The following is an 18,535-nucleotide window of genomic DNA, read 5'->3' as shown; positions in this document are numbered from 1 at the left end:
ATGGCAAGATTCAAACTGGTTTCCCAGAGCATTGCCTGATTAACAGATCTCTAGATAAGGGTGGCACAGCGGTTAGTATTGCTTCTTCACAGCAAAAGCAATCCGGTTCAATTCCAACTCCATCCCAGTTTGACACTGTTCCAACTGCATCCGCACTGATCCTGTTCCCAATGCAATCCCAATCTGATCCTGTTCCCAATGCAATCCAGATCTGATCCTGTTCCCGACTCCTTCCCAATCTGATCCTGGTCCCTATGCAATCCCAATCTGGTCCTGTTCCTGACTTCGATGCCATAGTGGCTCACTGGTGAGCAGCGCTCCCTCACAATGCCAGGGACCTGGGTTTGATTCCAGCTGTGGACAGCTGTCTGTGTGGAGTCTGTATATTCTCCCTGTGTCAGTCCAGGTTTCCTCTGGGTGCTCCAGTTTCCTCCCACAGTCCACAGATGTTAGGCGGATTGGCCATGCTAAGTTGCCCATAGTGTCCAGGCATATGCAGGTTAGGTGGATTAGCCAACTAACCTGCAGGGATAGGGTGAGGGTGGATTTTGGAGGGATGTTGTTTGGAGGGTTGATGCAGGCTTGATGTGTTATATTGACATCTTTCTGTAGTGTTAGGATTTTATACTCTATAGTAGTCCAGCGATAATACCACTAGGCCATCAACTTCTTACAATTGGAGCCATTGTGCTTGTCACTCTTATCATGGAGTGGCAACCCCCCCCCCCCCCCCCCCCCCCCCTCCTCCCCCACCCACCCACCTGTCAATCCTCCATTTCTCTGTAACTGACATTCTCCATTCCCTCTTTTCTTTATCAGTCAGGAACCAGCTGAGTTGTGGAGGAGGTGAATGTGGCATGGATTAGTTTAGCCTCTGTATTCTGTGAAATTTTTAAACATTCTCCCACTGTCTCTCGAATAGGTGCACAAACTGCTCCAGAAGCCTGTTATCAAGCTACAAATACAATTGGAAACGAGTTTGGGAACTGTGGCACGGATGAGCAAAATAATTACGTAAAATGCACCATTGAGTAAGTTTGTCAGTAAACTGGAGATTTTTAAGAATTTGTCTTGGGATGTGGGTGGTGCTGGTTAGGTAAACATTTACTGCCCATCCCTAACTGCGACTTAGAGTCAACCACATGGCTGTTGATCTGGAATACTGACCAGACCAGGTGAGGTTGGCAGATTTTCTTCTCTGAAGGATAGTGGCTCAGTTGTTAGCACTGTTGCCTCACAGTGCCAGAGACCTGGGTTCGAGTCCAGCCTTGGGTCCTATCTGTGAAGAGTTTGCACATTCTCCTCGTGTTTGTGTCGGTTTCCTTGGATACTTTGGTTTCCTCCCACCATCCAAAGATGTGCAGGTTAGGGTGGATTGGCCATGCTAAATTGCCCATAGTCTCCAGGGATGTGCAGGTTAGGGTGGATTGGCCATGCTAAATTGCCCATAGTATCCAGGGATGTGCAGGTTAGGGTGGATTGGCCATGCTAAATTGCCCATAGTCTCCAGGGATGTGCAGGCTAGATGGATTAGCTATGGTTAATGCAGGGTTATGGGGATAGGGTAGGGATGTGGGTCTGGGCAGGATGCTGGTCAGAGGGTCAGTATAGACTCGATGGGCCGAATGGCCTGCTTCCACACCTTTGGGATTCTATGACAGCTACTTTGTCAATCCCCTTTCTATACTTAAATTTCTATACTTAATAAACCAGATATATTTTAACAACAAGCATGATTATGGGTCATCAGCTTTTTAATCTAGGACTTTGTTGAATTTCAGTTCCACTGTGTACTGTGATGGGATTTGAACACATTTCCCCAGGCAAAAGTGGTTTTATAAGACTTTAGAGAGTGTATGATAAAAGATTAATGGCAATGATTCCAAGGATGAATAATTAATTTGCATAGTTAGGTTAAAGTGGTTGACACTGTTCACCTTGGTAAAGGGAAGTTTGGAAGGAGATTTGGTTCAGTTGATCTGATTATAACAGGTCTGTACAGATTACACAAGTGAAAAACTGTTCTAGCAGGAGAGGTAGAGGTTTAACTTTCAAAAGAAGAAATGGTGACATGGGGAAAAGCTTTTCCAAAAAGCAAGTGATTAAACACCTTGGAGGCACTCAGTTGAAACTTTCCAAAGGGATTTGGATGTATAAACGATCCCTGGGTTATGAACAGGTTCAGTTCCTGACTACTTTCCAAAGTTGATCTGTATGCAACTCAGAACACAATCCAATACAATAGAAAACAGCCATTTGTAAATGTGTGCAAAAATTCAGATGTTGGACCTAAAAGATTAATATTCAGATGGGATCTGGGCGGCACGGTGGCACAGTGGTTAGCACTGTTGCCTCACAGCGCCAGAGACCCGGGTTCAATTCCCGCCTCAGGCGACTGACTGTGTGGAGTTTGCACGTTTTCCCCGTGTCTGCATGGGTTTCCTCCCACAGTTCAAAAAAGTGCAGGTTAGGTGGATTGGCCATGCTAAATTGCCCGCAGTGTTAGCTGAAGGGGTAAAATGTAGGGGAATGGGTTTGGGTGGGTTGCGCTTCGACGGGTTGGTGTGGACTTGTTAGGCCGAAGGGCCTGTTTCCACACTGTAAGTAATCTAATCTAATCTTGCTAATCAGGACAAAGTTTGTAAACCGGGGCACCTATACTGGGTTACTGGGAGGAGGTGGTGAATGGCATTAATAGAATTACTCATTCAAGAGGCAGTATGGGTCTGACAGGTCGAATGGCCTGTTTCCTGCAGTAACTGAATCTGTAATTCTGTCACTTTGGCTTTGCAGGTATAACTAGTCATGTACCACAATTAATTATGTAGATGAAACAATAGGCATTTTTAAATCGAATTTTGCTGACACTGTGAGGTTAGATAGGACGGTAAGCAGTTGGAACACTAAGATATTGCTTCCTGAATAGTCAACAGGGTGCCAAATGGAGAATAACATGAAAATGTGAAAATCTCCATGGAGATAGGAGGAACAGAAAGCCAAAATATGTTTTCAAAGTTGAGGAACCAGTATGTTTTGGTATTCAGAGCGATTTGAAGGAGAAGGCTTCAAAAACATTTTCTGTGCTGTAGATCTCTATGACGGTAACATTCCCGTTCTGAATTGTGGGGGAATCCAGGACATCTGTGCTTGGGAAGAGAAAACAAATGCTGCTGGGAATCAGAAACAAAAACAGAAGTTGCTGGAAAGTTTCAGCAGGTCTGGCAACATCTGTGGAGAGAAATCAGAGTTAATGTTTTGGGTTCAGTGACTGTTTCTCCCTTGTTTGCAAAGATGTCAGCCAGAAGCATGCAGAGTGATCTATCTTTGCCTTCTAAATCAACAAATGACAGGAAGCATTGGATATGGCAATGGCACTGGATCTGACAATATCCTGATTGTAGTATTGAAGGGTAGTTCTCCAGAACTGGCTGCAGCCCTAGTCAAATATATAATGTACATTGGTGTGTACATGACCATGTGGAAAAGTTATCACCTGTATCTTTGCCACAGATAAAGCAGAAGAAATCCAAACCATCAGTTAGCCCAGTTCCATTTCCTTTCTTCCATCTATGTAGGTGTCAATGACGAGGCCAGCATGTATTGCTCCATCCCTAATTGCCCTTGAACCAAGTGGTTTACTGAGCCATTTTGGAGAACTGTTGTGTCAGTCACATTGCTGTGTGTCTGCAGCTGTGTGAAGGTCAGGCCTAGGTCAGACTATTAATTCTGAGATCCAAGTAATGTTCTGGGCAGCTGAAAATGTGGTGCTGGAAAAGCGCAGCAGGTCAGGCAGCATCCAAAGAGCAGGAGAATCGACGTTTCGGACATGAGCCCTTCTTCAGGAATTTTCAGGAATGTTCTGGGGACCCAGGTTTGAAACATGCAATGACAGATAATGGAATTTGAATTTAATTTTAAGTATGGGACATGAAAGCACTGTCAAGCATCATAAAAATACTCAACTCGTTCACTATTGAAGGGGGGGGGAGCTGTTGTCTTTACCTAACCTGGCTTAAAGATGATTCCAGAATGACGGCAATAAGGTTGATTCTTAACTCAGTTAAGGATGGCCAATAAATGCTGGCCTGGTCTGCATGTTGTGAATGAATGTAAAAAATGGCAAGTTTCTCAAAAGGGTGTTAGTGAACCAAAGTTTTATTTTATGATAAAGGCTGGTTCTGTTGATGGCCCACAGTGCTTCAGGGATGTCCAGATCTACCAACTTAAGACTGGCCATCCATGAGGCACTGTGGGCCATGAACAACAGCAGAATTGTGCTCCAGCACAATCTGTAACCTCATGGCATGGCGTTTCCCCCACTCAACCGTTAGCATCACGCCAGGGGATCAACCCTGGTTCAATGGAGAGTGCAGGAGGGCCTGCTAGGAGCAGCACCAGGCATACCTGGAAATGAGGTGTCAACCTGGGGAAGCCAGGAAACAGGATTACTTACACACCGAACAGCATGAGCAGCAAGTGATCAACAGAGCTAAGCAATCCAACAACCAATGGATCTGATCTAAGCTCTGCAGTCCTGCCACATCTAGCCGTGAATAATGGTGGACAATTAAACAACTCACTGGGAGGGTAGGCTCCACAAATATCCCCATCCTCAATGATGGAGGAGCCCAGCACATCAGTGCAAAAAGATAAGCATTGATAATGCTGGAGCATTCACAACAATCTTCAGCCAGAATTGCAGAGTGGATGATCCATCTCAGCCTCCTCCAGTGATCCCCAGCATCACAGATACCAGTCTTCAGCCAATTCAATTCACTCCACATGACATCAAGAAACAGTTAGAGGCACTGGATACTGCAAAGGCGACGAGCCCTGACAACATTCTGGCAACGGTACTGAACCCCTGTGCTCCAGAACCTGCCATTCCCTTAGCCAAACTGTCCCAATACAACACTGTCATCTACGCGACAATTTGGAAAATTGCCCAGGTATGTCTTGTACATAAAAAACAGGACCAATCCAACCCTGCCAATTACTGCCTCATCAGTCTGCTCTCCCTCATCAGTAAAGTGATGGAAGGGGTCAGCAACAGAGCTATCAAACAGCACCTACTCAGCAATATCCTACTCAGTGATGCCCAGTTTGGGTTCCACCAGGGTCACTCAGCTCCTGACCTCATTACAGCCTTGGGTCAAACATGGCCAAAAGAGCTGAATTCCGGAGGGGAGGGGAGAGGGACAGCCCTTTACATCAAAGAGCCCTAACAAAACTGGCATCACTGGGTATCAGGGGAAAACACTCCGCTGGTTGGAGACAAAACTGACACACAGGAAGATGGGTGTGGTTGTTGGAGGTCAGTCTCTCATCTCCAGGACATCTCTGCAGGAATTCCCCAGAGTAGTGTCCGAGGCACAACCATCTCCAGCTGCTTCATCAATGACCTTCCCTCCATCTTAAGGTCAGAAGTGGGTATGTTCACTAATAATTGCACAATGTTCAGCACTATTCACAACTCCCCTGATACTGAAGCAGTCCATGTCCAAATGAAACAAGGTCTAGACAATATCCAGGCTTGTGCTGACAAATGGCAAGTAACATTTGCATCACACAAATGCCAGGCTGTGACCATCACCAGCGAAAGACAATCTAACCATCGCCCCTTGATATTCAAGAGTGTTGCCATCACTGAATCCCCCACTGTCAACATCCTTGATGTTATTATTGATCACAAACTCAATTGAATTGGCTACAAGAGCAGTTCAGAGGCTAGGAATACTGCGATGAGTAACTCACCACCTGACTCCCCAAAGCCTGTCCACTGTCTATAAGACACAAGTCAGGAGTGTGATGGAATACTCCCCACTTGCCTGGATGGGTGCAGTTCAAACAACACTCAAGAAGCTTGACACCATCCAGGACATAGCAGCCCACTGGGTTAGCCTTTCAGCACCAATGCTCAGCAGCAGCAGGAGCAGCAGCAATGTGAATTATCCACTGCAGAAATTCACAAAAGATCCTTAAACAGCACCTTCCATCCAGAAAGACAAGGGCAGCAGATATGTGGGAACACCACACCTTCAAATTCCCCTCCAAGCCACTCACCATCCTGACTTGGAAATATATCGCTGTTCCTTCACTGTCACTGGGTCAGAACCCGAGAGTTCCGTCCCTAAGGGCATTGTGGGTCAACTCACAGCACATGGACTGCAGCGGTTCAAGAAGGCAGCTCACCCCCACCTTCTCAAGGGGCAATTAGGGATGGGCAATAAATGGTGGGCCCAGCCAGTGACACCCACGCCCCACAAAATGAATAATATTGAAAAAGGAATATAAGATTTAACGGTCACTGTTATGTGGAATAGATTTCAACTCCAGATTTTATTAAGTGAAGTTAAATTCTAGTGGGATTTTATCCTGTGCCCCTGAATATTTAGGGTGGAACGATGGCTCAGTGTCTAGCACTGCTACCTCACAGCCTGAGAGACCTGGGTTCCATTCCAGTCTCAGGAATTCTAGACTTCCCTTACCTTGTGAAGTTTAGAATCACAAATAAAGCCAGATATTGATATGCTGAAAGAGCCATAAAGTTATTTAAGCGTATGTTTATAGGGAATTAGTCCCACATGTTCAGAGCTTGTACCATTAATAGCCTCAGGAAATGAAGTCCTAAGTTATTGTGTCTCTTTTGCAGGCATGCAATCTGTGGGAAAGTCCAGTGTACAGGTGGAAATGCGGCTCCACTCCGAGGAGGAATCTTCCATATTATATCCACCACCATCAGATTTAATAATACCAGATATGTATGCCGAGCTACATTTTCGAAGTTACCTGATTCCAGCAGTCCAGACATGGTTTACCAAGGAACCAGGTGTCGAGTCAACAAGGTAATCAAGTCACAATCAGTATAAAAGGAATATCAACAGCAGAGGAGTATTTATGTTTGCATTCTCCCCCACCCCCTCCCCAAGCATTCTTGGCTGGTATTCTTCATCCCATTCCAGAATTAAAGATATATATCCCCCTCAATATTGTTCTCAACTCAACCACAGTCACCTTTTGACCCAGCGTCCTCCCTTTCATTGCTGTTTATTTCCTCCTCCCCACTCTCTTTTACTCTTCCCTCTCTCTTTGCCATCTTTCCTCCTTCTCTGCAGTACACTCTCCTGCTTCACTCTTCTCTGCATTCTGCCTTTCCTTTCCTTTCCTTTCCTTTCCCAGTCATCCTACCCTCATTATTTTCCTTCAATTATCCTTTTATTCACTTTCCTCATTCACTTCATTCTGTCTTTCCCTCCTGTTTACTTTCCCCTTTCCTCTCTACTCTTGCCACTTTCATTAGATTAGATTAGATTACTTTTTTACATTAGATTAGATTAGATTACAGTGTGGAAACAGGCCCTTCGGCCCAACAAGTCCACACCGCCCCGCCGAAGCGTAACCCACCCATACCCCTACATCGACCCCTTACCTAACACTACGGGCAATTTAGCATGGCCAATTCACCTAACCTGCACATCTTTGGACTGTGGGAGGAAACCGGAGCACCCGGAGGAAACCCACGCAGAGAGAACGTGCTAACTCCACACAGTCAGTCGCCTGAGGCGGGAATTGAACCCAGGTCTCCGGTGCTATGAGGCAGCAGTGCTAACCACTGTGCCACCGTGCCACCCACTATCTCTTTCACGGGCTGGTACAAAAGGTGAAGTCACATGGGATAAGCTGGTAAGGTGGATACAGAACTAGCTTAGTAATTGAGGACAGAGAATAGTGGTGAAGGGTTATTTGCTCCAGTATTCCTAGCCTCTGACCTGCTCTTGTAACCACAGTATGTATATGGTGAGTTCAGTTGAGTTTCTGGTCAACGTTGATGGCAACACTGTTGATGGATGTTGATTGTAGGGGATTCAGAGGTGGCATTACAATTGAATGTTAAGGGGGGGGTGTGGTTACAATATTTCTTACAGTGATGGTCACAGCCTGGCATTTGTTACTTGCCACTTGTCAGGCCAAGCTTGGATACTGTCCAGAATGTGCTGCATTTGAGCATGGACTCCTTCAGTATCTGAGGAGTCGTGAATGGTGCTGAACATTGTGCAATCATCAGTGAACAACTCCACTTCTGATCTTAGGATGGAGGGAAGGTCATGGATGAAGCAGCTGAAGATGGTTGGGCCGAGGACACTCCCCTGAGGGACTCCTGCAGAGATGTCCTGGAGCTGAGCTGTCCCGATGAAATGGGGTCCACCTGAATCCTGCTGGGACCAGAATGCTGGTGAATTGCATAACTAGGGCTGTGGATAGTGCTTTAAACTCAGTAATTTGGGGGGGTAATGGTCCATGGAAAATTATAGAAATGAGGCTTGTAGCACAGATTCCAATTGGCAGATATGAAAGAATGTAGAACGTAGAGCAGTACAGGAATGAGCTTTTTGGCTCACAATGCTGTGCCAAACGTGAAGCCAAATGAAACTAATCCCTTCTGCCTGCCCTTGGTCCATATCCTCCCATTCCTTGCATATCCATGTGCTTATCTAGAAGTCGCTTAAATGCCCCTACCGTATCTCCCTCCACCACCTGGCACCATGCTTCAGACCACCTCCCACTCTCTGTATAAAACTTGCCCCTCACATCTCTTTTGAACTTTGCCCCCCCCCCCCACCACCACCGTAAATGCACTCCCCCTTAGTATTAGACATTCCAATTCTGGGATAAAGATTCTGACCATCAACCCTATCTACGCATCTCATCATTTGATAGATTTCTATCAAAGTCTTCCCTCAGTCTCCACTGCTCCAGAGAAAACAACTTTGAGTTTTTCTAGCCTCTCCTTATAGCTCATACCCACAGATCCAGGCATCATCCTGCTAATCGTCTTCTGTACCCTCTCCAGACTCTCTGCATCCTTCCTGTAATGTGGCAACCAGACATGAACATAAGAACTAGGAGGAATAGAACATCTGGCCTTTCGAGCCCGCTCCACCATTCGATAAGATCATGGATGATCTTTTCATGGGCTCGGCTCTACACACCCACCCGCTCACTATAACCCTTAGTTCATTTACTGTTCAAGAGTATATCTATCTTTACCTTAAAACATTCAACGAGGTAGCTTTAACTGCTTCACTGAGCAGAGAATTCCACAGATAAAGTGAATGCAATATTTATATCACCAAAGTCTTACAAAGCTACAACATGACAACCTGACTCTTGTACTTGTGCCCTGACCAATAAAGGCAAGCTTGCCAAATGTCATCTTTGCCAACCTATCCACTTTTGTGGCCAATTTCAGGGAGCTATGGACTTGAACCCCAAGATGTCTCTGTACATTAATGCTCTTCAGGGTCCTGCTGTTAACTGTATAGTTTTCCTTAACATTTGACCTTCCAAAGTCCAGCACCTTACACTTCCCCGGATTAAACGCCATCTGCCATTTATAGAGTCATAGAGTCATAGAGTCATAGAGATGTACAGCATGGAAACAGACCCTTCGGTCCAACCCGTCCATGCCGACCAGATATCCCAACCCAATCTAGTCCCACCTACCAGCACCCAGCCCATATCCCTCCAAACCCTTCCTATTCATATACCCATCCAGATGCCTTTTAAATGTTGCAATTGTACCAGCCTCCACCACTTCCTCTGGCAGCTCATTCCATACACGTACCACTCTCTGCATGAAAAAGTTGCCCCTTAGGTCTCTTTTATATCTTTCCCCACTCACCCTAAACCTATGCCCTCTATGTCCTCCACCCCAGGGAAAAGACTTTGTCTATTTATCCTATCCATGCCCCTCATTATTTTATAAACCTCTATAAGGTCACCCCTCAGCCTCTGACGCTCCAGGGAAAACAGCCCCAGCCTGTCCAGCCTCTCCTTATAGCTCCAATCCGCCAACCCTGGCAACAGCCTTGTAAATCTTTTCTGAACCCTTTCAAGTTTCACAACATTCTTCCAATAGGAAGGAGACCAGAATTGCACACAATGTTCCAACAGTGGCCTAACCAATGTCCTGTACAGCCGCAACACAACCTCCCAACTCCTGTACTCAATACTCTTGACTAATAAAGGAAAGCATACCAAACACCTTCTTCACTATCCTATCTGCCTGCGACTCCACTTTCAAGGAGCTATGAACCTGCACTCCTAGGTATCTTTGTTCAGCAACACTCCCAAGGACCTTACCATTAAGTGTATAAGTCCTGCTAAGATTTGCTTTCCCAAAATGCAGCACCTTGCATTTATCTAAATTAAACTCCGTCTGCCACTCCTCAGCCCATTGGCCCATCTGATCAAGATCCCATTGTAATCTGAAGGAACCTTCTTCACTGACTACTACATCTCCAATTTTGATGTCCTCTGTAAATTTACTAACTATACCTGTTATGCTCACATCCAAATCATTTCAATATCTGATGAAAAGTAGAGGCCCCAGCACCGATCCACTGGTCACAGGCCTCCAGTCTGAAAAACAACCCTCCACCACCACATATCTTCAACTGCCTTGAGTAATCTCAAATGCCATGTGCTAGTGAGGCAAGGAACAGAAAGAAAGAGCTGGTGCAGGGGTCAGGGTTTTAGGTTCATAGATCATTGGGATCTCTTCTGGGGCAGGGGTGACCCTTGAGGGACAGGTTGTACCTCACCTGCAGCAGAGCCAATATCCTTGTTTAGGGAGGTTTGCTGCTGCAACTCAGGAGGGTTTTAACTAGAGTGGCAGGGGGCTGGGAACTAGAGCAGCAGGTCACCAAGTGGAGGAATTGAGGTAAAGGTAAATGTTAGGACTAGTAAGTCAGAAAGGAAGGAGAGGCAGAGACAGGTAAATGAACACAATGGTACAAATGGGCTGAAGTGTGTTTTTGTTTCAATGCAGGGAGTATGATAGGTAAGCTAACCTGGACCAGTACATGGGACCAAGATTTTGTGGCTATTTCAGAGACTTGGTTTGGAGAGGGACAGGACTGGCTGCTCAATGTTCCAGGGTTTCCTTGTTTTAGATGAGATAGAGAGGAAGGTAGAAGAGGTGGAAGTGTTGCATTACTAATCAGGGGAACGTTACAGCTGTGCTCAGAGAGGACGTACAGGAGGGTTCATCCACTGAGGCAATATGGGTAGAGCTCAAAAATAAGATAGGTGTGCAATCACTCTGATACGATTGGATTCTGGGTAATCCAAGATGGAGGACTGGAAAAATTTCTGGCTGTAACAGCTGCTCCTTTTTTGAGGTATTTTAGGTATTGGAGGTGCTCCTCGAATTCCAGGAGCAGCAATTACAGTTTTATATGCTGTTGCATTGTTTTGGAACTTTGGAAAAAAAAGTCAAAACAACAGCAGTTTTAAAAGGGAGATGAAGAGACAAAGGAAGCACATGGTGAGGACAGTGCAGGAGACAGAGAAAGAAACTGACATCACAGTGTACTTGCACAGTTACTGCCTTTGCTGTTTGAATTCACATATTGCTGGACATTGGAGTGCATCTGGAAAAATTAATGAGCTGCTAGAGGATGTGGTGGAGGCTGGTACAATTGCAACGTTTAAAAGGCATTTGGATGGGTATATGAATAGGAAGGGTTTTGAGGGATATGGGCCGGGTGCTGGCAGGTGGGACTTGATTGGGTTGGGATATCTGGTCAGCATGGATGGGTTGGACCGAAGGGTCTGCTTCTATGCTGTACATCTCTATGACTCTATGATTATACTATAGGCCCCTAATAGCCACTGAGACATTGTGAAACAAGTATGTCAGCAGCTTATGGAAAGCTGCAATAACAACAGGGTTGTCATAGTGGGTGACATTAACTTCCTCAATATTGACTGGGACTCCCTTGGAGCAAGAGTTTCAAGTGGGGCAGAATTTGCTAAGTACTTCCAAGAGGGTTTCTTAAAACAGTAGGTGGATAGTCCAGTTAGAGAGGAGGCCACACTGGACCTTGTACTGACTAATGAGCCTGGCCAGATGACTGACTTTTCAGTAGGAAGCCATTTTGGAAACAGTGATCATAACTCCTTATGTTTCAAGGTAGCTATGAATAAGGATATGTCAGGACCATGCGGGAAGGTACGAAATTGGGGGAGGGAAACTGATGTCAGTATTAAGCAGGAACTAGGGAGTGTTAATTGGGAGGAGCTGTTATCGGGCAAGTCCACATTTGACATGTGGGAATTGTTTAAAGACCTAATGATGAGAGCTCAGGACCAGCATGTTCCAGTAAGGAGGAAGGACACGAATGGCAAGGTATGGGACCTTGGATAATGAGCGGGGTTGTGAATTTAATCAAAAGGGAAAAAGGAGCGTACGTAAGGTTTAGGAGGTTAAAATCAGACAGGGTCTGTGAGGAATATAAAGAAAGCAGGAAAGAACTCAAGCAGGGAATTAGGAGAGCGAGAAGGGGCCATAAAATGACCTTGGTAAGTAGGGTTAAAGAGAATCACAAGGCATTCTGTACATACATTTAAAACAAAAGGGCAACTAGGGAGAAGGTATAACCACTCCAGGATAAAGGAGGGAACTTGTGCTTGGAGGTAGAGGATGTAAGTGATTTCCTGAATGAGTGCTTTGTGTCGGTATTCACTCAGAAGAAGGATTTGGAGAACAGTGAGATTTGTGTGGAGCATGCTAATATGCTGGGGCATTTTGAGATCCAGAAGGAAGTAGTGTTGGGTCTTTTAAATAAAAACATTAGGGTGGATAAGTCGCCAGACCCCGATGGTATCTACTCCAGGTTATTGAAAGAGGCAAGAGAGGAGATTGCTGGCACATTGACCAAGTTCTTTGAATCCTCGCTGGTTGCTTGATTAAATTTGTCAAGGAGGTGACAATGGTGATCATTGAGGGTACAACAGCGTATGTCATTTACATGGATTTTAGCATGGCATTTATATAAATGATTTGGATGTGAACAAAGGAGGTATGGTTAGTAAGTTTGCAGATGATGCCAAAATTGGAGGTGTAGTGGAAGCGAAGAAGATTACCTCAACAGGATCTTGATCAGATGGGTCAGTATGCCAAGGAGTGGCTGATGGGGTTTAGTTTCGATAAATGTGAGGTGCTGCATTTTGGAACGGCAAATCAAAGCAGGACTTATACACTTAATGGTAAGGTTCTGGGGAGTGTTGATGAAGTGCAGGTTCATAGTTTAGCAAAAGTGGAGTTGCTGATAGGTAGGATAGTGAAGAAGGCATTTGGTATGCTTTCCTTTATTGGTCAGAGTATTGAATACAGGAGTTGGGAGGTCATGTTGTGGCTGTACAGGACATTGGTTAGGCCACTGTTGGAATACTGTGTTAATTCTAGCTTCCTTGGTATAAGAAGGATATTGTGAAACTTGATAGGATTCTGAAAAGATTTACAAAGATGTTGCCAGGGTTGGAGGGTTTGAGTTGTAAGGAGAGGAAATTGTCAGAAAGTGGATGTGAGGAATGTTTGATCATTTTAAAAAAATTCTTTCATTGTATGCGGTGTGACTGGTTATCCCTAATTGCCCAGAGGGCACTTAGGAGTCAACCACATTGCTGTGGGTCTGGAGTCACATGTAGGCCAGACCAGGTAAGGATGGCAGATTTCCTTCCCTAAAGGACATTACTGAACCAGATGGGTTTTTCTGACAATTAATTCACGGTCACCATTCCAGATTTTTACCGAATTCAAATTCCACCACCTGCCATAACAGGAATTGAACCCTCGTTCCTAATACACTGATTGGGTCAGTAGATTATCAATCCAGCAATAATACCATTGGACCATCGCCTCCTCTATATTAAATGGCATAGCAAGCTTAAGGGGCCAAATGGCCTAATCTCGTTCCTATTTTTTAGTGACCTTGCACCATAGATCATAAAAGCCCTACAAGTGTAGAAACAGACCATTTGACCCAATGAGTCCACACCAACTCTCTGAAAGAGCATCCCAGCCAGAGTCACCTATACCCTCTCCCTATGACTCTGCATTTCCTATGGCTAATCCACCGAACCTGCACATCTTTGGACTATGGGAGGAAACTCACACAGACACGGGGAGAATATGCAAACTCCACACAGGCTGTCACCCAAGGTTGGAATTGAATCTGGGTCCCTGGCGCTGTGAGGCAGCAGTGCTAACCACTGAGCCACCGTGACACCCATAGGGAGATGTCATCCCTGTGACAAGCCACAGAGATGGCTGTAGTGTTGTGAGGTACAATAACATAGGCAGGTCAATAACTAATTAATAAAAATGTAGCTGTAATCATCAACAATTGCTTGTGGAAAAACCAGATCAAAGATTATTGGAGATCAGTGGAGAAGCAACTTTGCAGCAATAAATTTATCAGACTTGACATTGGGTAGTGGACGGCCTCAAGGAGTCTTTTGGCCTTACTCCCGCTCCTAATTCTTATGATCATGTGACAGGATTAATCAATATTTTGGTTTATTTGTATCTAAATGCAATTGTTCGCCATCTGGTATCTGTCATACTGATTCAGATAATTGCATGATTGTTTGCGTGCATCCGTTCCAACAGCCTCTATCGTGAGCTGTTTTTTCATCTGGAATCTAATACACCATCCCGAAGGATGAAATCACACAAGAATACAGTATACTCTATGTGAATGCATGAGGTATGGAAATTAAGATTGGTAACAGACAGGCACGGATAGCCATGTGGAAATATGAGAGTGTGGCAAAAAAGGAAGGAAAAAGCTGGATATTAACTTGGTCCAGTGTGTTCACAAGAGATCGGAAAGCAAGGAGTGGGTCCAAGGGGTTCATATTGATAATTCTTTGAAGCTAAGAGCAGCGAGAAGGGGACATGAAAAGTCCTTAGTTGGTAGGATTAGGGAAAACCCAAAGGCCTTCTATAGGTATGTCAGGAATAAAAGGATGACTAGGGTAGGTATCGGTCCAGTCAAGGATAGTAGTGGGAAGTTGTGTGTGGAGGCGGAGGAGATTGGTGAGACACTAAATCAATACTTTTCATCAGTATTCACTCAGGAACAGGACATTGTTGCCGATGTGAATATTGAGTCACAGGTGATTAGAATAGATGGCCTTGAGGTACGTAGGGAAGAGGTCTGGAGAATACTGGAAAGGATGAAAATAGATAAGTCCCCTGGGCCTGATGGCATTTATCCTAGGATCCTCTGGGAAGCTAGGGAGGAGATAGTGGAGCCATTGACCTTGATTTTTAGGTCATCGTTGTCTTCAGGAACAGTGCCAGAAGACTGGAGGATAGCGAATGTGGTCCCCTTGTTCAAGAAGGGGAGCAGGGATAGCCCGAGTAACTATAGGCCGGTGAGTCTCACTTCTGTTGTGGGCAAAGTCTTAGAGAGAATTATAAGGGATAGGATTTATGAACATCTGGATAGGAATAATGTGATCAAGGATAGTCAGCATGGGTTTGTGAAGGGCAGGTCGTGCCTCACAAACCTTACTGAATTCTTTGAGAAGGTGACCAAGGAAGTGGACGAGGGTAAAGCAGTAGATGTGGTGTATATGGATTTTAGCAAGGCGTTCGATAAGGTTTCCCATGGCAGGCTAATGCAAAAACTACGGAGGTATGGCATTGGGGGTGCATTAGAGGTTTGGATTAGGAATTGGCTGGCTGGAAGGAGACAGAGGGTAGTAGTTGATGGTAAAGGTTCATCTTGGAGCGCAGTTACTAGCGGTGTTCCACAAGGATCTGTTTTGGGACCATTGCTGTTTGTCATTTTTATAAATGACCTGGAGGAGGGGCTTGAATGCTGGGTGAGTAACTTTGCGGATGACACGAAAGTCGGTGGAGTTGTGGACAGCGAAGAAGGATGTGGCAGGTTACAGCGGGATATAGATAAGCTGCAGAGCTGGGCAGTAAGGTGGCAAATGGAATTCAATGTAGCTAAGTGTGAAGTCATTCACTTTGGTAGGAGCAACAAGAAGATGGATTACTGGGCTAATGGTAGACTACTTGGTAGTGTGGATGAGCAGAGGGATCTTGGTGTCCATGTACACAGATCTTTGAAAGTTGCCACCCAGGTAAATAGTGCTGTGAAGAAGGCATATGGTGTACTGGGCTTTATTAGTAGAGGAATTGAGTTCCAGAGTCCTGAGGTCATGTTGCAGTTGTATAAGACTCTAGTGCGGCTTTATCTGGAGTATTGTGTGCAGTTTTGGTCGCCATACTACAGGAAGGATGTGGAGGCACTGGAACGAGTGCAGAGGAGGTTTACCAGGATGTTGCCTGGCATGGTAGGAAGATCGTATGAGGAAAGGCTGAGGCACTTTGGACTTTTCTCATTGGAGAAAAGAAGGTTTAGGGGAGATTTGATAGAGGTGTACAAGATGATTAGGGGTTTAGATAGGGTTGACAGTGAGAACCTTTTTCCACGTATGGAGTCAGCTGTTACTAGGGGACACAGCTTTAAATTAAGGGGTGGTAGGTATAGGACAGATGTTAGGGGTAGATTTTTTACTCAGCGGGTTATGAGTTCATGGAATGCCCTGCCAGTAGCAGTGGTGGACTCTCCCTCTTTATGGTCATTTAAGTGGGCATTGGACAAGCATATAGAGGTTATTGGGCTAGTGTTGGTTAGGTAGGCTTCGGTCGGCGCAACATCGAGGGCTGAAGGGCCTGTACTGCACTGTATTTTTCTATGTTCTATGTTCTATGTTCTATTTGTGTCATGTATAGACAGAACGGTCAAAAAGACATTTAGCACGCTTGCCTTCACTACTCATTCCTTTGAGTGCAGGAGTTGGGAAGTTATGTTGAGGTTGTACAGGACATTGGTGAGGCCTCTTTTGGAGAACTGTGTGCAGTTCTGGTCACCATGTTATAGGAAGGATATTATTAAGCTGAAGAGGGTTCAGAAGAGATTTACCAGGATGTTGCCAGGTATGGAAGGTTTGAGTTATAAAGGAAGACTGAATAGGCTGGGACTTTTTTTCGCTAGAGCATAGGGAGTTGAGAAGAGATCTTGTAGAGGTTAAAAAGCCATGGTGGGTGTTCGATAGGGTTAACGGTGGGTGTCTTTTCCCTGGGATTTCAAGTTGTGGGGCAAATTTTTAAAGTGAGAGGAAAGAGATTTTAAAAGACATGAGGGGCAAATGTTTTACACACAGAGGATGTTTCACATGTGCAGTGAATCTCCTGAGGAAGTGGGGGATGCGGGCATAGTCACAATGTATAAAAGACACTGATATAAGTAGATGAATAGGAAAGGTTTGCAGGTATATAGGCCAGGAGCAGGCAGGTAGGACTAGTTTAGTTTGAGATTATGTTTGGCATGGATTGCTTGGACCGAAGGGTCTGTTTCCATACCCTATGACTCTGTGAGAGGCTGAATAGGCTGAGGCTGTTTTCCCTGGTGCGTCAGAGGCTGAGGGGTGACATTATAGAGGTTTTTAACACCATAAGGGGCATAGATAGGGTAAATAGGATAACTAAAATAACACTAAGAGGGAGAAGATGAAATAGAAGGGTCATCTAAATAATAACGGAAAAGAAGATTGCAAGAATTGGAGTAGTTACACTCTATTAGAGGACTCATTTGCTAGTACAGGGGAGGAGCTTCTGAATGAGATATGAATATGACTGAGTAGACAAGTGTGCGCGGAATCAAAGATGGAAGGAAAAGATAGCAAAGTAGAGAGAGGAAACAGGGCTAGTTGGAATAGGGGCTAGAGTACAAACAAGAAGGGAAAATGATGAAAAGTCAACCTGAAGGATACAACTGCACAGAGTATTCACAGAAGTTAGCCAACTTAACAGCAGATGTAGTTGTAAACAGATAGGAACTAATTGCAGTTGTGGAGATATGACTGCATGATGACCAAAGCTGGATTTGAACACCCAGGAGTAATCAGTCTTTGTGGAGGGTAGACAAAATAGAAAATGGGATGATGTGGCTTTGTTAGTCAAAGGTTTTTTAAAAATGTCCTTCCAGTCTTTAGTTTGTAACTTGTCAATATTTCCCCAACTTACTTTGAATCTGAAAGTAACCTATAACAGATAACCACTAATTTGACTATCACTAACTGATGAACTTATGGTTTATCTGTGATGCCACATTTTTTTGTGCCGGGCCCCTAATCCTTTAAATGCAAAATTACAGTCGGCCAAAAAGAGCAAGCAAAAAGCATCTCTTCCCCTTGCACCAAATTCCTAGCCTGTCTCCAAATTCCCTGAACTGCGTACAAACTTGGGGCTGTCTCTCAGTCCATATGTGACCTCTTTCCTGATCGTGTGCAGATTATTGTAGAACGTTGGAGTTCATTATTAAGGAAGAAATAGCAGGACATATAGAAAAGCTTATTACAACCAACCAGAGGTAACATGGTTCTGTGAAAGGGAAATCATGTTTGATGAGTTTGCTAGAGATCCTTCAAGATGTAACAAGCAGGGTTGATAAAAGGGAACTATAAGATGTAGTGTAATTGATTTGCAGAAGGAAACATTTGTTTTGCAGAGATGGGAAAGTTCACCAATAATTGCACAATATTTAGTATTATTCACAACTCATCAGAAACCAACCATGTCCAAATGGAGCAAGACCAGGACTGCACTCATGCTTAGGCTGAAATGGGAAAAGTAATATTCATACCAGACAAATGCCATGCATTA

General features: G+C 44.7%; 1 protein-coding gene across 1 annotated transcript in view; it reads left to right on the top strand.

The window, feature by feature from the left end:
- Positions 1-18,535, top strand: part of LOC140480882 (disintegrin and metalloproteinase domain-containing protein 12-like) — a 259,186-nt gene that overhangs the window by 153,249 nt on the left and 87,402 nt on the right. Inside the window, exons 15-16 of the mRNA XM_072576436.1 lie at positions 923-1,031; positions 6,653-6,845. Coding sequence (XP_072432537.1) covers positions 923-1,031; positions 6,653-6,845 — 302 coding nt within the window. The remainder of the gene's footprint in view (positions 1-922; positions 1,032-6,652; positions 6,846-18,535) is intronic.

This window comes from Chiloscyllium punctatum, chromosome 1 (assembly GCF_047496795.1).
Source record: "Chiloscyllium punctatum isolate Juve2018m chromosome 1, sChiPun1.3, whole genome shotgun sequence".
NCBI classification, from domain to species: domain Eukaryota; kingdom Metazoa; phylum Chordata; class Chondrichthyes; order Orectolobiformes; family Hemiscylliidae; genus Chiloscyllium; species Chiloscyllium punctatum.
This window is presented reverse-complemented; position numbering and strand designations above follow the sequence as displayed.